This window comes from Chaetodon trifascialis, chromosome 22 (assembly GCF_039877785.1).
Source record: "Chaetodon trifascialis isolate fChaTrf1 chromosome 22, fChaTrf1.hap1, whole genome shotgun sequence".
Lineage (NCBI taxonomy): Eukaryota > Metazoa > Chordata > Actinopteri > Chaetodontiformes > Chaetodontidae > Chaetodon > Chaetodon trifascialis.
The window spans coordinates 16,922,769-16,946,180 of NC_092077.1; the positions used below are offsets into that span (position 1 = coordinate 16,922,769).

General features: G+C 43.4%; 1 protein-coding gene across 1 annotated transcript in view; it reads left to right on the forward strand.

Moving 5' to 3' along the window:
• Window positions 1–6,382, forward strand: part of pawr (PRKC, apoptosis, WT1, regulator) — a 59,410-nt gene extending 53,028 nt beyond the window's left edge. The window contains exons 6-7 of the mRNA XM_070992560.1: window positions 2,514–2,618; window positions 4,935–6,382. Of these exons, the coding sequence (XP_070848661.1) occupies window positions 2,514–2,618; window positions 4,935–5,021 (192 nt within the window). The 3' untranslated portion in view covers window positions 5,022–6,382. The remainder of the gene's footprint in view (window positions 1–2,513; window positions 2,619–4,934) is intronic.
• Window positions 6,383–23,412: the final 17,030 nt, after the last annotated feature.

The following is a 23,412-nucleotide window of genomic DNA, read 5'->3' on the forward strand; positions in this document are numbered from 1 at the left end:
GTGAGGCAGCTGAGAGGTCTTCATGCTTTTAGGTTGTAGAAGTCCACTTTACAAATAGATGTTATTTTCTATGAAGGCTTTGCAAAAAAAGTCTTGTTTTTTTGTACACAAGGAACAAAATATCAATATAAGAAATCACCAGGCATTGGTAAAAGAAACTGGAAGCTTAGCATCAAAATGTGTGCAGATGTAAACAGGAGCAGCTTCCTGTTTTAGCTCCAAGTGCCTGTAACAAGCTGGAGACAAAGCTAGAAAGCTAATGAAGGTTAGCCTCAGGTTAGCATTATTGGACTTTAAAATACTAAGTGTGTTATCAAAACTTAACTGGACAGCAGAGAAGCAGGAGTCAGATATCACTGACGGCATCAGTATCTCAAGGCAACGCCACCAGTCCACACACACTCACACACACACACACACTCACACACACACCCCTTCAAGTGCACCACAAGAGTGAGGCTGATGAATTGGGGCTGGAGACCAGATGAAACCGTCCAGATCAAAGTAAACCTTCTACAAATATTTAGCATCGTCTGCGAGTGTGTACGCTGGTGTTATCACAGTGTACACTGCAGAAAAACACGTCCCAAATATATTTAAAGTCCAATTTTAAGCACCGTTTTGGTTCAGTAATGATTCACTTGAGCTTTTATCAAAGGGTGCCTGAGAGGAAAATGACTGCTTACGACACGGCGGGAACATGGACTAAATGTGTTTTAATGGTTTCGTTCTTCTTCTTTTGGGCCAAAAGTATTTCAAATGCAAGTTTTTATGGATGTTAAAATAGCCATTATTGAAAGAAAGAGGACAAATATAACCCTAATCCAGGTTTGGAAAGTCACAGAGGCACGTTAGATGACACGTTTGGTTCAGGGTGAAACCACTGATGAAGATTTAACCTGCGTTTCTGTGCTGGTGTGAATCAGTGACGTTTGTTCAGGCGGCTTTGAGACGAGTCGAAACGACTTCAAAGCTGCTGTTAACTACAGCACCTTTAAAAACCAGGACCAGCACACGCTCATGTCGGCCACATTATGCTCTCTTTGTCTTTTCTCCTGTACCTGCCCACCTGGTTTCTATGGAAACAATTCATGCTTACCTGCCACAGAAGGAAAGTAGAAGTCCTGGTCTGATCCTCATTTCCCTCATAAACAACATGTGTTGGTTCATGTTAAAAAGTTGTGTGTTAACGGCGTGCAGTAAGGAGCAGCAGCCATTTATTCCCCTGTGGTTGTTGGAGGAGGCTGACAGGAACGCGCTGGCTTTTAGTCAAGAACAATTTGACAGACACACAAAAGCTCTGTGGAAAGGAAGCATTAATGCATTGTTCACAGACAGTCTGTTGTGTTGATTATTACAGATCGGGTATTTTGGCGAATTAGCTTTTTATTGACGAATGCCTTTTAAAACCAGATGTGCTTCGAGTAAAATGTGCTTTCAATGAAGTGCTCTCGTGTAAGCTGCAGCTTTGCGTGATTAATACACAGGCCTGAATCTACTCAAATGCCCAATTCAGCTGTTTGAATTTGAGCTTTTTAAGCGACTCTTTCACCCCGGTTACGCTGTTATTAAAATGGGATCTGTATCCGGATCCGTTATCCGGATAATAAACAATCCGATCTTGCCTTTTTCTCCACACCTGGTGTGTTTAACACATCTTTGTTATCCTCACTGAGATCAGATCTCTGTCCTCCAGAGCAAAACCTGGAAATGAGTAAATGGAGGTGACGGCAAATAAGTCCCACACTCCCTTTAAAAAAGAGTTTTTAAAGTTGTTCAGTCAGAAGAAACTTAAGAAACTTTGTGAAACGCTGTTACGACAAATTCTTCATTATTTGTCCCCTCTTTAAAATTCAGCATTCATTTCTTTGTGTAAAACATGTTTTGGCACTTTGTCTCAGGGTGTTGTGGTACTGGTATGCAAGCAGCTCTGTGACTAGATAAATTATATGTCTTGTTAGCAGCAGATCAGATGCACAGACTGTCATTTCATACCGTATATCACTCATTTCCCACCGAGATGGCTTTCCTTTTTCACATACTTCTGTCGAATGATGCATCTTTCGGTGCTTTCATGGCACAGAACAGACGTGTAATCAGTAATTAGAGGCCTGTCTCTTTCAGCCATCTCGCTTACTCGCTCTCGAAATTCCAACAAAATATATTTAACGTTAGCTAATAACAAATATCTGCACCAATGTTCTGTTGTGTACAGACGCCAGCGTGCTGCACAGACTGTGTTTACACCCGTCTATGGTCCAAACACAATGCGAGTGTGTTTAACCTTTTTATTTTTTATTTTTCCTGTCAGGCAGCAGGGTTTCGGTGCTTTGTGTGCCAAAGTGTTTTGGATCTGACAATTACCATTTCTCATAAAACTGAAGTAATTACAGAGTACTTGTTAGTCCCATAGCGACTCGTATGAAGCAATGCCCCATTTTCATCTGGTGGGAAGATTCATCATTCATGTAATCACGGTGCTAATTTGTGTGTGCGTGTGTGTGTGTGTGCAGGAGCTGGCCAGAGAGCGTCAGGAGAACGTCAGGTTGCTGAAGGCCCACCAGGACAAAGACGACCTCATCGGGAAGCTGAAGGAGGAGATTGACTTGCTGAACAGAGTGAGTCCAGCCCACGTCGTTTGCTGCTCCGGTGTCTGATATTTTGAGCGCTCCTTTGTGTGCTCGTGTGTGGGCGGCTCGTGGGGGTTGTAAATCATCATCTGCCATTTGAGTGGAGTTGTGTATAATAGCTGTGTGTTTTTCTGCAGCCATTTTCCTGCATTTTAGCCCGATTTGGACACTGGCAAACCTTTATTTGTGGATTTACACATTTGTTTCAAGAAAGCATTTCAGAGGTATCTAAACACAAACCTCACCAGAGGCTCGATGACTGGTCAGTGCGGCAGAAACAGATTTGCTGCCTGGTGGGTAATGATCAGACGTGATTGTGTGTCTCAAACAAACTGAGAAAGACTTTGTGTGGATTTTCGGTCATATTGGACAGACGCTGTCGTGGGCCTCATCTCAGAGAGTTTGGGCAGATCGTTTTTCGTTGAAGAAAGCGAAAAAGAAAGAGATCGATAAGTTTGTGAATTGCGCTCCGGCAGCTGAAAACACCACAAACACCCCAGAAAAAGATGACAATCAGCCGCCATTTAGAAGAAGAAGGTTTCATTTCACAGCTGGAAACGAATGAAAAGGTTTTCCATGTTCAGCGTCCTCTGCAGGACTCAGCTCGTTGATTACAGTTTGATGTTCATCATTGAATTAATCTGATTTAAACAAGTGAGCTATATAACAATTCAGCCCTCGTGCTGCTGTCATCATCGGGGAAATTAGCTACAGACCAGGCTGTGAATGTCTTTATTTCTTTAATATGGGGGTCTATGGGGACTGGCTCTCTTTGGGAGCCAGCCTCATGTGGCCGTTTGAGGAGCTGAAACTTCATTTTCCAGCCCTGGAGGTTGCTGCCTGCTTAAGACGTGAAAAGGCTGACACGAGTGATGATAAGCCATCTTATTTTCTGATTATTGTCAGATATTAGAGCCGTCACACTCGCAGGGGTCGTGTGTGTTTTTGAGATTGGTTTGGCCTCAGCGGTCGGGGTCCTGTTTCCTCCTCACAGTGTGGTCAGGGTTCACAGGTCAGGAGAGACTCGTGTAAGCTGAGCGTGCTTTATATTCAGCAGCCGGAGCGAAACCTCCCCGAACCCTCTGAACCCCTTTCACCCCGGACTGTCAGCCGTCCCTCCTCAACTCGCAGCCTTTGCCCATGTTTTCTGAGTCAGGAGGCTGGTGGTGAAATGCATCTCAGTTTTTTGGCGTCTGTGAAGGGAGACGTAGCGGGAGGGAACAGATCTGACAGACTTTCATGTCTCAGATATTCTGAGAAAAGAGATCTTAGCTCTCCCCCGCCGAGCCAATCAAATCTAAACAAGAGATCGAGCTCCGCCGACAAATACAGCAGTTAGCGATGTGAGCATGTTCAGCGACCGGTCGATTGGATGTTGCTTGGTTATTATCTCGACACTCGAGTCATTACGATACACACTGCGCCGCCCATCTGCAAACAATAAGGGTGCAATATTGCAGGAGGCATCAGGTCGATAGCATCACATGGACAGGAAGCCGGTCATAAGAGAAGGGCTTTATGTAAGGACGGCCGACGCGGTGATAGCCATCAGAAATGTCCCTGAGAGGGGCCGCCGCAAGGCCTGATGGGAAAGCGGGAGATAACGGCTGATCCAGTCTGCCGTCTCCGCAGAGGAAGATTGAATCCTCAGTCACTGTAGAAGTTTATTTAGGAGAGAGAGAAAAGATGAAGCTCGACCGCTGGACCTGTATCTGCCTCTCGATACGCTTTGAAGAGGAATCCTGTAATGTAGAGTTCAGATCCGTGTGAGCTCATGATGACATCTGCCAGCTAACGATGAAGCTGCAGATGTTAGCCTGAAAGCTGCGTGGAGCTCTGCGGGTTCATCACTGTGAGCGGCTGTTTTCACATTGTTATGATAAAAATATTGATCATAGGGCTTTCAGAGTCCACTCCAGCCAATCTGCTCTGAAACATGTCGTTCTATAGATTTACTCTCGAGCTGTTTAGTTTGACTTTTCAACTTCCTCGAAGTGCAGTTGGGCTCACTTTGCAATGATGATGGAGGAAACCCAGAATGAGGAGTGTCACTTTGATGAGGCAGCGCTGCGGCATCTGAGACTCTCTCTCATTTGCAACTAATTGAAGCTGCTAATGTCTAATTTGTTGCTATCAAGGCAGCTTGGCTGAAGGGGAAACCTGGCAGCGAGTAAGGCTCGCTTAAACTCGCAGACTAACGCTCCGACCCGCCGGGCGCTCAGCGGCGTGGAGAGGCAGGGCTGTAAATATTCATGTGTCCAGGAAGCGCTCACCCCAGAGCTCTCTGTTTCGCCCTTTTCTCAGGACCTGGACGACATCGAGGACGAGAACGAGCAACTCAAACAGGAGAACAAGACTCTGCTGAAGGTGGTGGGTCAGCTGACGAGGTAGAACCACCCTCAACGGCCTCCCTCCGTCCCGCCCGACGGACGGACGGAGCGTCCCCGTTCTGTCCTTCCTCCTGCCCTCCTGCCCCGGGTCAAGTCCAGCAGCATGGCCTTTTATCTGTGTGATTCTGTCTGAACCTGTAAAGTAGTCATCCTCAGCCTCGCAGCCTTAAACACCCCGAGGAGGATTTATCCCATTTGTCGTGAGAGCTGAGCGAGCGTCGTCCTGTCCTGACGGTCTCACGAGGCTCGTCCGTCATCGTATACATATTTAATGTAAATTTATTGTACATAGGCCATTTAGATTGTTCATGTTTTGGGTTTTTTTTTTTTTTTTTTGATAAGGTCTTAAAAAGCAAAAGTAAAATGAATGTATGTGCTGCACAAACACGCACACTCGAAGCCTTTTAGAGGTTGAAAAGCAGTGTGTGCACACAGCAGCCACCCAGGTAAATTTAACAAGATCTGAAGTGTTTGAATTGTGTCTCAGTTTCACCAGCGAACTTGTGACGACGGAGCTTCTGTCGAGGAACTCTTGGACCAAATTCAACATAATTACTGCGACAGCACCAGCAGCCAAAGTGGGCGTAGTGCCTTGCAATGCGTGTGAGATTTTTATTTTTATTCTTTTGTCAATCCTTAAAAAAAAACTGTTAAAGCCTGGTGCTTCATTAATGAACATTAGTGCCAGGTTGACTTTGTTCCATTAAGTCTTTTGAAAAGCAGCAGGGCATCTGCACGCCTCAGTGACGATTCAAAGTGTGTCCAGTTTTAACGATAAAGTGAACACAAGCAGGACTTTATACCAGTTATGTGCTTCATGCATTTCAGCGTTCACACCTGAGTATTATAGCAGTCCTTGATGAAATGTTTTAGGGGGAAACCCGAGCCTCGTATATATGTGGATTCTTTGTAAGAAGCATTTTGCTCTCTGTAATTCGTTTACAAGTTACTCTAAGTTAAGTCTTTGACGGCCGTCTAGCCGCTCTGTCTCCAGCGTGGAAGAGGTGTGGAGTGAGCTACAGTGCGTTTTGTTTTTGTATGATAACCAAATGAACTGAAGGAACATACTCTTTGACATGCATCTCTCTCGTTTACTCAAGGGAACAGGCTTGGCTGGCAGCGGCATTTTACTTTCTGTATGTAGATCGTTTTGCTCCGCGAGGAGCTGCTCGCCGAGCGTTGCAGTTAATCTGTAGGTTTTAGTCCATCGGTAGATAACTCTGCTTCCACACACACTGGCACATTTTGGGGTCAGGATGAGCCCGTTGCAGACAGACATCACAGACCCGTCTCTCTTCCCATTACATTATGCATGTACAGAAGATTTAGACATTTAATAAAAGTTTGATTATCTCTCTCCTCAGTCGACTCGCTTGTGTTCATTAAGACTAATTTGATGTGATGATACCATGCCATGGAGTCAGTAATGCAATGTGACGGTGGCGGGGGGTTCACTTCCTCCGGCGAGCTCTCGGCACACGTACGCCGATGCTTCAACGTGCCATTCACCAGCCTGACTGCAGAAAGGCCTCCATCCTGGGAGGTGAAGCCTCCACCCGCCCCACAGAACCTCTATTAGGCTGCTGAAACGCATTAATTCCCTCACTGGGCGACAGAGTGAGGAGGGACGCGTCTATACAGGAAGGATATCAGCACTAATGTCAACTAAATATCCAGAAAATGGCCTCTCAGCCGATCGGCAGTGCTGGAGGGCTCTCCATAATCCCTATTAGCATTTTTATGACAGTTGTAGGGTCTGTCAGTTGGAGTAGTCACAGGGGGCAAAGACAATTCATCTGCGTCTGGTTTGTCACCAAACGCTGCTCGTCCGCTCTCACCGTCAGCGTCAGGCCGAGGATGAATTACAGGTCTGGTCCCACGTGAATGTGTTGGTCTGCAAAAAAAAGTGGCTTTGCAAGAACATGTCATCATGGCGGCAACCTTTTTGAGATAAGTGACAGTCCGTGTTGTCATTTTGTAAAGCAGGAAGTGTAACACTCGAACAGATGCTGCAGATTAACGCGCCAACGGGAGCTTCTGCTCTGTGTGCAGCAGGGAAGAGGCATCCACAGATGACGCAGAGGTCAGGGTAGGTCAACACAGGATTTGCATTTTTAGCATATTTGACATTGACTTTGAGGTCAGTAGAAATGTAGAATTACTAACTTTCAAAGAGCATTTATACCTTCATGTTGGGAAATAAGTAACACTTTATGCTGCGGGGCCTTCATCAACTATTTAAAGTTCAAAGGGAAAATGTTAGTTTAAAGTAGTTTGTAAGCAGTCTGCTCTTGAAATACAACAAAATGTAGATAAAGATACCAATAATTAAAATCTTTTATTTATACATTTATAAACCCTCTTTGAGACCAGGGAAGCACACTTTAACAAACACAGGAAACAGCTCGAGGTTTAACTGCCAAGTGTAACATACCTGAAAGGAAATGGCAGAAGGATCCACTTGTTGTGCCAAACTGCAGTGAAATATTTGCTTATTCTGTCTTCTGGCTCTGCACAGGTATGTCTGTTCTTTCTGAATATATATGTGCTGTTGATTGAATTACAGCTCTTCACTGTACAGTTTCCATGCAAATGCGCCAACCGAATGTTAAAGAATTGTGTGTTTCCTATTCGGGAGACATCACCTGCACTCTCTCTGCTGGAAGCCATTCAGATTCCTGCTTTTAGAGGAGAATTATTCCGCTTTCTAAAGTGTGATCAGCCTGTGTGATAGCTGAGAAGGCTTAAACCTGATGGCATTTAATTTAGTGTCACTGTCTTGTGCAGCATAGCTTGAAACGATCATGTGTCCAGTCTGGTTTGTTTGTATGTATCTGCCTCTGCAAAGTGCACCAGATCCTGAGAGGCTGATAGCCGGGACAGAGATGAGAAGCAGGCCTTATCTTGTCCTTGTAGAAACCAGCCATATTTCATTATCAGTTGGTTTCATGCTCTCGGTTCTCCGGCCAATCTCCTCAATCTCCAGGGTCCCTGGTGCAGGGAAGCACTCATCCACACAGAGGATGTCAGGGGTCAGGATGGCAGAGAGAGCGACAACGGATGGATGCAACGATTCTGGACATATTTGTGCAATTTCCTCTGCCTGTTCCTTCAGCTCGACTTTATCACAGCAGCCCATTTTCTCAACCGCTGGCCTGAAAATGACTCGTGCCTTCCTGCGCACCTTTTAAACCTCATTATCTCAAAACTGCGTGATATCTGAGGTGGTACTCTAAAGCCAGTATTCAAATGAAAGTGTCCTCGGTGATGGGAGATGATTGCGTTCAGGGCTTCTCTGGCAGCCTAATGTCACGCTGCACTTCCAGCAGAAGCAGCAGTCTCGCAGCATCTCTCTCAAGTTGGCGAGAATTCTGTCACGTCACCCTGAAAGTGCTTTTTGAAGCTGCTCGGCCAGCCGTTTCCTGAAGACACACAGCGCCACGTTGCAGCTGGAACTGCAAAAAGCAAGACTTCAGCCACTTCGCATGCACTTCCCTCAACACCTGGGCCACATGCGGGGCTGCCCTTTGTTGAAATGCCCTGTAAAAGTCAATGGGATTCTGATACAGTTCACAAACTGAGAGAAATCAACTAATGGCAGTGTAAAGGCATGACATTTACCGAACAGCATAATTTAACTGTGAGTAATGGAAAAGTTTGGGTTGGGCTGCCAGAGAAAATACTGAAGTAGAGGAAGACAAATGGGATTATTTTTTGTACTATGAGTCATCACAACCAAGAAGCTGCTGGATAATGAAACAGAATGTGATAAAATACCTCTAAAAAATGGAAATAAATGCTAATAACAATGCAAATGAATGTAAAATGTTAACGTTATGCTGATAATGGTGCATTATTAGCCAGGATTGATTGAAACGCCATCGTGCGTTCCGTTTAGAAGACATTTTATTACGTTTTGATAAGTGATTATTACTTTATCCAGCAGCTATTACATTATCAGCCGCTATAGAGCACATCCGAACACTCTCTACCCATTCCATCTGCTCCATTTTATCAGTGCAGCTGTCACCTAAATCACTCTCTCACCAAAATGACTTCTGCCGACGCCCTCCACCCCTCATAAGCCATTATCCTAAAAAAAAGGCATGTATTTGAGATGGCTGTGAAAACCCATATTCTGCTCTGTCCTTTGGCCTGTTGGATGCTGTTTGAGCTGGTCTGGCTTCTACAACTTTATTTCATCTCCTGTCCTGAGGCTTTGGATCCGGCTCTGTCCATTTTGACTGGTGGATCTTTGAATTATGGTGCTTATATTTGGGTTTTGTTTTTTTTTTAGGCAGCAGCACTGTGCATGTTTTTATGGTATTTATACAAAAATAGCAGTAGAGTGGAATAAAGAATCAATTTTTTCATATCCAGAAATTGAGTCTGCCACAGTCAAACATATTCTGAATGTAATTAAACTCACTTTGATTTGAGCTTCAATATTCATGAGGAGGCTCCGCAGGCTGGAGAATAAACACGAAGCCCCTCCAGCTGACAGAGTTTGCACAGAGCCTTGACTTGTCTCTGCATTTGGAATTAACAAAAGACGACCATTTTCTCCTCAGACTTCCACCTGAGTGCCTCTTACTTCATGCAGTAATAACGGGCTGGTTCGCCTCTGTGCTGGGCGTAACGCTAGCTTCGCATGAATATCTGATAGCAGGCGGTGTGTGTTATCCATGAGCAGCGCGTCGGACCACAGCTCATAGTCATGGCAGGATTAAGTAGCTGCGGAGCCCCCCGGGGTAAAGTTGGGTTGTGGGCCCCAATTAATTTTTGGTTTGACAAATTTAATGTTATCCTGGAGAATGTACCACGGAGCAGCCTGAAGGCCTGTTTGTAGTCATATTCACACTCATATCTGTGATTAATCCTACACCAGCTGAGACAATGAACGTGAGGCTTTCAGGGCCCTGAAGGTTAAAGAGCCCTCAGGCAGTTGCATTTGCAATTTTTTTTTTGCACTTATTTCCATAATCCTTTCAATACTATTTTTCTTTAATAATATATCCAAAAATAGGCGATTTGATACCTACAGCCAATAATCATCTGTCATTGCTCATTAACATGCACACGTTTAGGTAATTAATGTAGAGAAGAGGAATGATTGATGTTTGGCAAACCTTTAGGTGGCAAGGAAGCTGTAACCTGAAGAGACTATTAAGGATCTCTTTACCTCATTAATCATGACATGAGGCTCCCTCTTACATGATAGCACATCAGCCATTTTTAATGATAAAAAGTGTCTGTATTGATTGGTATGACTGGGCCTGGTATTACTCAGCATCGAATCGGAACCCCTGAAAGAGCGAAAGCAGTTTTATGACTCATGAACTGAATTATTCTGGGTTTCAGGGGAGAGTTTTTGTGTCCTCTAAAGGGCAGAATACCACTCTAAGGGAATAATATACTTGTATTTTATTTGACCTTTGCACAAAATGTGGAACTCAAATGCTGCTCAAATGCCATCGTCACCTTGAGACTCCGTCCTGCGGAGGCAAACAACACACATCTGCATGCACAGGATGCACAGCAGGGGCTTCACACGGACGTTTCGACGGGTTTTAGTGTGGTAAAACAACAGCAGCGGCACAGCAGACCTGTTCAGTTTGTTGCATACACGCACGCCATGCTGAAAGCGGTAACCCCCTCGCAGCATAGCCAGAGGATGACAGACTTGAGTGGCTTGTTTCTCTGTTGGGAATTAAGTCATCTGTTCCCAAGATCTCTTCCTGGCCCCCTTGGGTTGCCATGGCAACGGGATACGATGAGCGTATCCCAATCAATCTTTTCAACAATTGTGTCTGGTGAGGACCCCCCAGCACGCGAACACACACACACACACACACACACACAGAACACACATGAAACCAGCACACTGTGTAGAAAATGCCAAAGCATTGACTGGCAGGACAGATGGAGAACACTTACTGTAGACGTGGTGACAAAGTGCTGCTCTGCATCTGCACCCACAGACCTTTAATGGCTGCTGGAAACATAATGGATGCTTTATCTTCTGAATGCATCATTTACTTGAACCGCATGAAGATAAACAAGCGTTTGTGCTCCAGAAACCAACTCCTGAAGAAGACGGAGAGCTTCCCTCCCACCGATCCCTCACTTCCTGCTCTCCTCCAGTGGGGGGCAGTGTTCCCAGCCTGGAGCCCACAGCTGTGATACCCAGAAGCCGCTCATGGCTCTTGTGTGATCCTTGGTGACTGGCTCTCCTGGTGGAACCCACCATAAGCATGGCTACCCACTGCCCAAACCTCCTGATGCACATTTCATCTTCCGCCTGTGCTTTGTTGTGAGTGATGTCAGTGGAGCTTCTTCTCAGCAGCGCTGATGCACTTCCTGTACGACACAGTGAGTTACGCAACAACCTACGTGCTGCTGTGTGTAAATACTAATGGATAAATGCTGGAACACAACCCCCTTTGATCCTCCATGTGCTATTATGATAATCTCATTCCTGACGCCTCTTGTTTATGATGGATCTGTTATTGACTCTGGTAATCAGGCTGCTGAAAATGCTGCTAGTTCAGTTTGGTTGTTGCTGTTTCCATCATTTTTTCCCATTTGCTCATCCATTTTAATGGGCCCCAAACCTCTAGAGAGGGAGCATGTGAATTTGAATGTTGTTGATGACTCACAAAGTCCACGCCAAGCAGAATAGGAGGCGGCTCTGGGGAGCATCAACAGCCTCTGAAGGTCACTTGACACTGTTACCATGACAGCGCCGGCCTCCCTTGGAGAAGTTGTCGCCGTTTTGTTTCGTGTTGTTGCGTGGCGTGATTTAAGAAGGGACGTGCGTGAATGCAGCTACTCCTGCTCGGCAGGTACGCACACACCAACATGAGCATCCCCTCCCTCCTCCTCCTCCTCCTCATCAACACTACCGAGTCAGCAGGGGAGAGGCAGAGGTGCATGTTCAGCCCTGAGCAGAGGCTCATTCTGAACTTCCCCCTGGGAAGGACACACAATCGCACACAAGCATCATCACGCTGAGTCAAAAATAATCTCTCTGGTGAATCCTGGGAGTGTAGAAGCCAAAGTGGCCGGAGTTTCACCTCCCTGCCATCCTGCAATATGTAAACAGAGTGTGAGTACAGATGGATCAGACACACACATGCGCTAATCATCCATCTGTCATCTGCACTTACTCTGAAAAATGGCTGTCAACCACTTAAATGCTGCCGTCCCCGTCCTCTTTGTCCTTCCATTCATCCATCAGCCATCACCGCCCACAGATACCCGCCCTTTCTATGGAATACATGCATCGCCAGACGGCTCACAACTGGGTGCTAGCTGAGTAGGAGGAGTGCAGGGTTCATCCATATATGCATGATCTTTCCCATGGCAGCTCACTGGGGAGCTGACTTCATGGGAAGTCCTAACAAGGCAATTATCCCCATTAGGTGTCATTTGACTCCAGCAGAAGGTGTCCTGAAGATTTGGACCTTGAATGCCTCTCGAGCCTTATTGCTGGAGACTAATGTTCTCGTTTAAAGGGCCCCATGGATGCTTTTTGGGTATTTTAGCCCATTAACTGTAAATTGCATATATTTAGAATACTGTCTAGCATTTTCCAGAGTTTTAATATTGTTTTCTACCTGTCAGTCAGTCACTGGCTTCTGTTTATTTCCCTGTTGCATGACAGACAACATGCAGAGACTTTAACCTTGCTTGAGGTGGTTAATCCTTCTAATGACTGACAGTGAGGGCATCTTCACAGGGGAAATCAGTTTTTAGGCTGCTTTAAAAATTCATGTTTGGTGCTTCCTGATCCAAGCTTTTACACTCACCTGTTGCTGATAACTAAGAGTTCCTGCACACCAGAAACTCTCCAGGACCGGTACATCGGATCAAAAACCATATTTATTTCAGATGTTTCACTCCTCAAAACAGCATCAAGTAGATTCATTAATGTCATAATTAATGGACTGGATTGTATTTCATTCATTAATTTTCATTAATCTTACCTGATGAAGGTCTAAGGCATCAAACAGGCCATTAAACATGGGTGCATGTGATTTTTTTTAGCATTAGAATATTATTATTATTATTTATTTCCATTTTACTCATGTATACATAAATATTGTTTGATGAAATGCAGACAGAAAGGGATGAATCGGTGCTCTTAACTTTTGTCAGAAGCTGCTGCACCTGTTGCATCATGATCCTCAGACAAGACTTTGTGTTTCTACCAGTGAAACAACAGCCTTGTGCGAAACTGTTACAGATAGAAAACTCGCCTCTGAACGTCTGTGTGGATTAAAAAAACAGAGTTCATGCTAAAATTAATAGAACAAGAAATGCACTCTGCAAAAACTCGTTACATCCAAACCTTTTTGGTACAGTTTGCATCACACCTGGTTCCACAGAGAGAAGTGGCCCTTTTGTGGCCCTCAGCTTTAAAAGCCTGTGCACGGCTCTGATGCTCAAACCCAGACGGCAAACAATAAAAAAAACATTGAGGCTTTGGAAGGAACATGTGAATTTGGTTTCTCGTGACCCATTAATTAATAAATCTTGTGAAAAGCAAACTTTTCCTGAACAGCAGAAGGATTGTTTTCTCCAGCTGGACTCGCCAAGGTTTGATATTTTGCCTGTCTTGGTGCTGCCAACTTTTGCGTCGTGTGCCTTTAATACCAACTGTCTCAATGCTTTCTTTAAAGTAAACTCTTGCCAACTGAGCTGCTGAAAAAATGAAATAAGTGTGTCTCTGTGACTGGATGTGTGTTTGTGTGCGTGTGGCTAACGCTTTGCTGCCATCCTCTTTCCTATTTCTTGTTTTCTGAGTTGCTTCACTGGAGCATTACGGCGAGCTGTGCTGAGAGGGCCACCTGGAGCATCCTGGGCAGGTAACACATGGCTGAAAAGGTCATTCTCCATGTGGTGCTACCCATGATCCCACAGTGGCAGGAACCATCCACTGGGCGCATGATGGTGTACAGCAGATCCAGGAGAAGCAGTACCTGGCTGGTATGAAGTGGCCTTCAGGAGGTTGTGAAACTGACCTTTAAAACAAAGAAAAGCAGGACTGTCACCTTAATACTTCCACCAAACGTCTTAAAAATCTTATTGTCTGTCTGATTGCTTGACAGTCTGCACACCGACACAGCTTCTTCTCAGATATGAGGGTCATCTTGACAGGTTCTTGATGTGTTTTCCGAATAATCTGAAAATCTGGCTGTCACATCAGATGTTAAAATCCACAAAGGACCACTGTAACTTTGGCATCCATGACAGGAGAAAGGTCATCTTGACTGCAGCATATGGAATGACAGAGGCAGAGAGGGAGCAGGAATAGACTGGAACAGCAGATTTTGTGCTCTTGTTTACATAATGACTGGCTGTGGGATGGGGGGGATATTGCGGGAAACATTGTGAAACAGCAGTGTTAATGGTTTTGAAACTCCTCTCCAAAGCCATTAGTGATTAGATAAAGACTGTAGATGGATTTGTAATGATGCTCTCGTGCCTGCTCTCTCTCTTTATCTCTTCCCTCAGCCAGATGAAAGACAGCGAGAGTCTCACAAGGCCTTTGTTGAGGACATTATTTTAGCCTTACACTCACTGTATGGCCGCTAGACCACCTGCGATTGCACCTGTCTGCTTTGATCACCGGTTAGTGGTAAGAAATAGGAAAAATGTAAAGTTTGAAAGAGAGCTACTTGTGGTGCTGCAAAATTTGACTGACGTTAAATAGCCCAGTCAGAGCCCGAATCCACCCAATCACCACAATAGTAGTACAGTTTATATTTTAGATGGAGTTTTTCGGCCTTGCCTTTGGGCTCCTGTTTCATTAGTTTAATTAGGAGAATTTCAGGGCCAAATCTGACATAAAACATAACAAGTCCTCACTTATAGGAGCAGATGTATGCTGCTACAAGGCTTTTATTGCAGAGCTGACAGAATAGTAATTTGAAAAGAATAAAAATCAGCCTAGAAGTAATAATAGTAATAGTCGTAGTGATTGTTACTGGATGAGGTGCCGCTTCATTATGGCCAGATGGCGGGTTGTTTAACACCAAACACTTAGAGTAAAACTATATCTAGTCATGTCTCCCCTAAAATATACTGTCACAGAGCTGGATTGGTCTGGAGGTGTATTTTCAGCAGCACAGCAGGACTGATAATAGAAATATTACAGGAATATAAAACACAGGCAGCAGTGTGTCTCGTGATCCTCTCACTCTTCAGCAAATCCTTGTTGCTACTTTGATCATAAAGGTGACACTACACACTGCATACACTGTACAGGCTACAACATAGTGCAGAATTGTGTATCTATAGTATATAGTTTAGAGAATATTATAGATCCAGGATCAAACTGCCAGAAAGTTGGGACTCAGTTGCATTATGTCTGCTATTTCAGCAGCAGACAGCACCATTGATTTATCAATACACAACACTGCCAGATAAAGGATCAATTAGTCAGCCAGACTAGACCAACACATTCAACTAAACAACCCCTCTGCTCCTGCACTCTCTCTGCTATTAGGAGATGGAAAGGGGGGATGGCAGGTTAATAAGGGGGGTGCATTGTGGTCATTTTGCTAACAAGAGGGATAGCATTCCCCCTCTTATCCATTGATTACAGCCTCTTTTGGGGTGAAAAGGATAGTACAAAAAGTAGTTAAATTTATCTTTAGCTGGCTGAAATAATTTTTACTTGCCAAATCCAATGAAACATAGCTGAGCTGAGAGAAAAATCTGGCAACACTTGACTGGCAGCACATATCTAACGCTAATGAATCTTCCTAATTAACCTACATCCGGCTCCTTTTAACTGCCCCGCCATGTTTCTGTGGGACTGTTTGGAAACTGAATCTCAAACACTTTTTTTTTTGTTAATTTTGCGTTTAAGAAGAAATTTTTTGCCGTCTTAGAGTCCAAAAATGTCGCTACGGGACAAGTTACAGGAACAAATAACCGTATTTGTGTTACTCTCTCTGCCGCTGCTAACAGTTAGCTTAGCTAACGTTACAAGCGTTAGCCAGCTAGCATCCCAACTGCGTCATTTGTTCTCCAGCGGTAACAGTCAACGGCGCGACTCAAACCGGAAGCTGGAAGTTACCTGTCCTGGTATTATCAGTTGTCCTTGAAGGATTTACTAAGATGCCAACTGCTTCACAACACCGAGGTAAGAATCTGCAGCTTGTACAAATTCTATTGAGGTTGAGTTAATGTGTTAATGTGCCTGCTCTTGTTTGCTAACAGGCTAATATTAGTAAGCTAGCTATGACGTTGCTTAGCTGCTCTTTTCTGCTGTGGGCCAGTGGCTAGCTAGATGCTATACCTGAACAGTATTTTTATTAAGTGCTTTCATGTCTTGGCTGAGCTCTTTTGCTTGTTGTTTGGCACATAATGTGGTGCTTTATGCTGCTGATTTTATGAAGTGCTACTACACTTTATACAGACACTGAAGATTATTGAGACTGTTGTGGGATAAACTGGTCCCCATCATTAAATCCATTGGATGGTCATCTCCTCATCATTTCACATAAGATAACAGAAGAGCAGACATTTTCCCAGCAGTTGATGTCACTGCTCCTGTCACTCTCAGACTCACCACCCATCACTGCTTTTGCTGGTCATAAAGCAATTTATAAGTACTATCTCTTCCCCAGAATCCACCTGTAGGTTTGTAACTGCCCCGGTTTTATTATTACTCTCACATCTGTGCTGAGCTTGGTGTTTTCTTGTTGGTCTGGCCTGCATCAGTTAACACTAACTATCCACTTGACATAATCAGCATTCACATGAATAATGGGCTCTGTATGCAGTGTCTGACTGTAAGTCTGTAGTTTGTTTATCTAAAACCTTCTGAGTCTGAATTGCTGCAGCGATTATGTTAGACCACAGAGGGACAAACAGCGACAGTCTATCTATTGATTTGACACTGTGGCTTTCTTTCGTTCTTTCTTTCTCACAATACATCAGCTTTTTTTCCAAATAATGCGCACAAACGCTGATAACCTCACCTCGTCCGTGTGCTTCCACTTTCTTTGCTCATTTTCTTTCTCTCTTCAGATATCACTGTTATTCTCTCCAAGGTAAATCTCACCATCCACTTCTCACCAGTCTCACAAATACTGCCATTTTGAAAATCACTGCTTTTCAAAGATGCATTTAAAATGTTGGTATTAGGTCTTTGGCGTGGACTTATGTGGGAGGTTGTCTGCTTGAACTGCTATTTCTTTTGCCAGTGAGACAAGCAAACGAAAAGAAGAGGAAAACTTTGGGGATTGAGTTGCATCTCCATGCGTTCTCAAAACACATTCGTTGTCCCTAATTAAAAACTCTGTAATTAAGAGGCATAATGTGATATTTGCTGCTAATTTAGTGTTTTATTTGCAACTGGAGCAATTGATGTGTGAAAACGATACTGCACCTCTCAGTGAACTGCCTCTGGAGTCCTGAAAATAAAAATGAAATGTAGAACGGCCAATATTATTTGGCATGTTACTGAAATTAGAGAACCATGCTGGTGTGCGGACATTCTTATCACTTTTTCAATGTTTCAATGCTTAGTATACAGAGTAGCACTGCACTGTTCTATGTTACTAATGGATGTTTTCAGGGCTTGGCAGCTCTTTCAATGTACTCCCCATGTAATGTCCATTCTTTGTAACTGCAGCAGCAGCAGCAGCAGCCACTTAATCACTAGAAAAGGGCTTCAGCAGGATGTTGATTTATCTCACACAGTCAAAGTGTTGGGCTGGACAAAGAGATGGAGTGCTTCACTTTCAAACTGCTTAGAGGAGGCTGCAGATTCGCAAGGGTCCCTCCATTACTTTTAATCATGTTAAGCAGCCAGAGGATTGCAGTGAATGCAGGGAGATGTGTCTATAGGATCCAAAGGCTGCACAGAAGTGAAATCTGTAGGATAAGCTCAGCTTGGAGTGTATGGGGAAGGAGACTTAGCTGTAATGGCATTATACAATGGCACCTAGCTGCAGGCGCTAAAGAGCGAGAGCAGCTGATCACATGATGTGCCACAGTGGGTCCACTTACATCGCATTGGCCTTGGTGGGTATTCATCTGCTTTTCAGATGGTAAGCCTCTCTCAGCCCCTCTTCCTGTGTGTGAATGGAGGCTATAAACAGGCTGAGACGTGCCAAATATTCAAGCTTCTCTCATCGTTTCCACAACTTAACTGATCTCAAGACTAAAACAACAACTTTTTGATTTGCAGTCAAGTGAGGGAAATGTGGCAGTAGGGAAAGCCACTTGACCATGGGCTCCATTCAGTATGCACTTCCAGCTGACAGGCTGATGAGCTGCAATCAGCACTCCCTTTCTGACTGGTCCATGCTGTGGCAGTGATTGTTGAGTTATGCTGGAGGAATAGTCAGCCTGGGCAGCTTAGAGCCAAATATTAGAATATATGTTTTGTTATTCATTTGAAACACTGAAAACAATATATGGAAATATATATGTGGAGAGATAATTGTGCAACAGGTCATGACACTAGATGTTAAGCAGCCTGTACAGTATAGTCTCCAACCTGGTGGGGTCAGTTTATGTTTGTGGTAATCCTGTTCTGTGATACAAAAGGCCACACATGCCATAGACACTTGAAGGAAGAAATACAAAACAGAGCAGTGTATAACAATCAGGAATGGCTGCTGAATACTTGTCCCTCTGCACTGGCCTGTGAAATAAGACAGCTGATATACTTTCATTGAAATTAAGTCATGTCAGTGTGTTTATATGGGCCACCAGATGATAGCTTTATACACTTCACTGGGCTAAGGAGTTAATACAGCAGCTAAAACTGCCTGACTGTCATTTTTACTTATTCAAATGTTTGTCTAAGCAGCACATCCTCATCTCCATAGGCTGTGTCACCAAGCCGTTAACAATGTTTCGTAACCTGAGAGCTTCAGTATTCATTTTTACAGCGGATTCCCATTTATCTTTTGATAGGACTAAATTTCAATTTCCTTTTTGAATCACTGTAATTTTTAAAATAAGGGTTCAGGGCCCATCTGTTGGAAAATGGCCTGAAATGAGACCTGCCTGTTATTTTGGTAGTAAATGACCACCAGATCTAATACTGTTGTTCTTCTAAAAGGCTAACGGACATAATGTGCAAAGTAGAAAAAGCTTTTGTAATGTCCATTCTACTCTAAAGCAGATGGAAAGGAAGATTGTTCATAGAAAATGATTAGATAATGATTATGTAGTGAGTGTGTGTCGTGAGATTTCCAAATGGAGCTCTACTCATACCGGTAAATTACTGAAAATGGCAAGTGCACCTTACAGTCTAATGCTAACTATATATAAGGAGATGTTGGAAGCTTTTTATTGCCTCTAGTATCGCCATACTTCAAAGATGCCTGTTTCATTACTTGTTTCTTCTCTTGGGAAAGTAAGCACTGTATTACTGTAGCATACCACTGCTAGAACTCCTGAAACTAACTTGTCATCTCTCCTTGTAACCAGCCAATTCCAGCTATATTTGTCAGTTTGTCTGCTGAGATTGCACAACCTGTTTCAGTCTAAAGACTGTAATTTCTGTCCTGATGTCTGAGAAAATCAGAGACCCCTTTTTAAGGCTTTCAGAGCTGCTCTTGAGGATGAAATAATATCGCAGATACAGTAAAATGTGTAAGTGTAAAGCTCCTGTCTACAGTCTTGCACAGTGCTAAAACTAATTTTTTGGAAGCTAAATGCTGACATGACGCCTGACCTCCCATTTTTCTTGCCCCTGCTGTTGTGACACTCTGCCAAAAGCCTTTAGAAAAGAAAGTTTTCGATTACAGCCTTTCGGCAGAATGACAGCTCTTCCTCTTCGTCTAAGTTTGCCTGCTGGTCCGCCTCCTTTCGTTTTCTTTTGCTCTCTAAAACCATCGAGCCAAACTATTTTCTCTGAGGTGTTGGGACGAGTGAATCTTTTGACCATGACTGATAACCATGGATGATCTGAGATGAAAATTACAGTGCAGAACCACCAGCCGTATGAAACACGATGGCATTGCACAATCTTCCAATCCTCTGAAAGGAGCGAAAAAACTACCTCAATGAGTACATTTCAGTAATGATACAAGCCTCCTTGTGTTATGTGCTGAGCTAAATTATAGATAATTCTGCCCACAAAAATGATAGGGTGTCGGCTGCTCCTGTCATCTCTGCTTAACCATTCTGTGATTAATTGTTCTGGCTCTGAGATCAGCTCTGATCCCTACAGGTGTGGATGGATCTGCTTTGTTCTTCAGGAGAACTTTGTTGTTTTGCTGCTCTTCATTTAGAGCACAGGTGGTAATCAAAACTTGAATTACAGTGTGATGCTTCATAATTACTCCGCCTCCTTTGGACTTGTGCTTTTCCTCAAAATTTTCCACAGATGGCCTGTCTTTGTTATGTAAGTGGATGCTTATTTTTCTGAATAAATTAAAAGTAAGAGATGAGATTCTAGCAATAGCAGAGGGAATAACATCCATTAAATAAGAAGTCTGCAGTTTTCAGTTTGTCCTTCACCTGCTTCTCTGTGGCTTTTGCATACATTTGGTACTTAAATGGCATAATGTGTAAATGAATTATTCAACCTCCTTCAAGTGATCCCCGTCCAAGCAGCATGCAAACTGCTCTAATTTATAATTTGAAGAAAGGATAACATTTCTGAACCAGAAAATTTCCTCTATCCTTGAACAATCAGTAATTACATTAACCTTTTTCTCCGTCACTGTTTCTGAATGACTCTCAATCAAGCGAGTGGGTAGTTCCCACCTTATGAATTACAGAGCAGGACAAAGTCAGTGGACAGCAATGACAGACTGAACCGTTTTAAGACAAACGATTAATAAAAATCATTTTAAATAAATGTGTTTTTTTGTCATTTGAAATGGTGCAATTACTCAATCGAACAAGACCGGTAGGATAACAATATGACTGAATGAGCTGTTGTTTGAGTGCTTTTGGAAAATTAGTTGTTTTTCACTGAAAGCTGTCAAAAAAGGTCAATATTTGTTGGAAATATGGCAGTAAATGTTTGTTTCCGTCAGTGTCCATGCAGTAGGACACCTCAGTGGCCAGTGTTTTGTTTGTCCAGGGCACCAGAGTGTGATAAAAATATATGTTGGTAAATCTGTCTGAATTATGAACCTGATGTCACTCAATATGTCCTGAGATCCACAGGATGCAAGTCATTTGTTCCAGGCTGGGAGCTGTGGATCTGTAACATGTTGTACCAGTAGCCTACAGCTGTGAGACTCCACTTGCGCTGACATCACGTGACAGCCCGACTAAAAATAACCCTCTCTCCAACACATGATCAGGATGATACCCGCACTAAGAATAGGCCCACTGGAGGGAAACGATATGATAGTAAATCATCAGTGAAGCAATGGCTGCAGTGCAACAGAGAAAGAGTTGAATTATTTGGCCTTGAAACAATGTGATATCAGCGAAGCCTGTGACAGGATAATTTGCTCGGTGGAACTATTGCTTGGTATCTGTCAGGTATACACACCGCAAATTGACTGGAGGAAGGATCTGTCGAAAATTAATCTAGCTGTAACCTTGGAGGGCTGGGTAAACAAAGGCAGCTTGTGCAGCCGTTTTGATCATTTTTGGTATTTAACTGCTGCGTTTGTCTTTTTTTTATGGTGGGTTACAGTGAGGGCAACAGCAGAATAAGATTCAAATACACCTGACTTGTGTAATCAGCACACACTACAATCTACCATCAATAAATCCACAAGAGTGTATTCAAGCCATTTCTCTGCCAGGGAATGATCATCTGTGGTGGGTCTGGAAAAGACCTACAAGCTAAGCAGAGAGAATTAAAGGATCGCTGCTAACAGCTGATTATAGGGAGAAGGAAGCTGCTTGGATGTGTAGGGGAGGTCTTGACCCTGGAGGTAAATAAAGTCTTTCTCTCTTTGCAGCCTTGGATGCAAGCGAGCAACAGTGCTGTGAATTCATTGCTAACTTCCAGTAGAGGGAGTGTAGGAGTGCACTGACCTGGAAGAATGAAGGGAGGTTTGAGGATGGGCCATATGTATGTAGGAGTGGCAGGACAAACAAGAGGTCTGTGGGCCTTTTTCAGGCTGAGTGGATCAACCTTAAATAGGTCTTGGCATGATGAGTGTATCAGCTTGTCTATATGTCCCCCATCTGCTATTAAATTCATAGAGCCATTAATACTGAGTCAGTGGGCCCAGACGAGCAAAAGTGAGTTTGCTCAAATTTGCAGAAATGTAATGTGTGTGCTGCCACCTGACCCTGCCTGATTTGTCATTAGTTTGTCAAGAGGATTTTTTTTTCCTAGGATACCTAACCATTATACATGCTCAATATGTGCAATGATAACTGTATGACTGTATTACTGAAATGCAAACCGATGTCATTAAGTGTTACTGACAGGAGCAGAAGAGGAGCCTCACAGTTAAAAATCATTCATGAGAAGTAGTTAAGGCATTAAATATATATATCTTGATTTTATTGTCAAGGCATCATACAACAAGAATTTTGAGCATTATAATTAACACAAGCCAACAATAAGGTTGATTTTCATGAACTTCCTAAACCCTTTATTTACTGTTAAAAGGTATACTTGGAGCAAAATCCAAAATGTATAACAGTACCACAGTTCAGCCTGCAGTATTTTCGTTATCAATTAATCTGCTCATTGTTTTCTAAAGTAATCGACTATTCATTTGGTTCATCGAATGTCAGTAAACTGGAAAGCACTTGTCCAATAGTCAATTAATCTATTATTGAAGCTGCCGGTTATGATGCCGTTATCATGTTCTTATGTCAGCGCATCAGGTTCTTGTCATCTTTATCTGAAAATAAAGTTATGTGGATTTGAACAATCTTAGCTGTGCAACACGTATTTCCATCACAGTTTAAGGGAGTTGCTATCCTCAGTAGGTGAGTGGTTACTTTTAACAACTTCTCACAGTTGGTGTCATGTGACTTCCTTAATGACTGTTGTTCACACAGCCAGCCACACTCAAGTTGATTCATAGATTGTTGATAATGACCCCACAGAGGTCAAATACCTGGGACTACCCACCAGCCAGGTCAAACTGAAGAGAGGAGAATCATTTTCATGTCCAGTTGCCCTTGACAATAACATTGTCTGATATACGAGATTGCATCTCAAGACTTAAGGACCACCTTTTTTCCTCTACATGTCATATGATATCCACACTATGCACATTGATTTATTTCATGGATGGGCATGTTTCGTTGCCCTTGGGTGAGCAGAGAAAAGATCTCATGTATCAAGGATCATTTCACATGGGATTGAACCACAGAGCAGCCTATCACCATGTGCAAGAGCCAGGTAATATATTAGCTTTGAGGCACTCTATGTGGAGTTGGCTGCACTGTCACTGGGAGGCAGACAGGGAGCCATCTTGGCT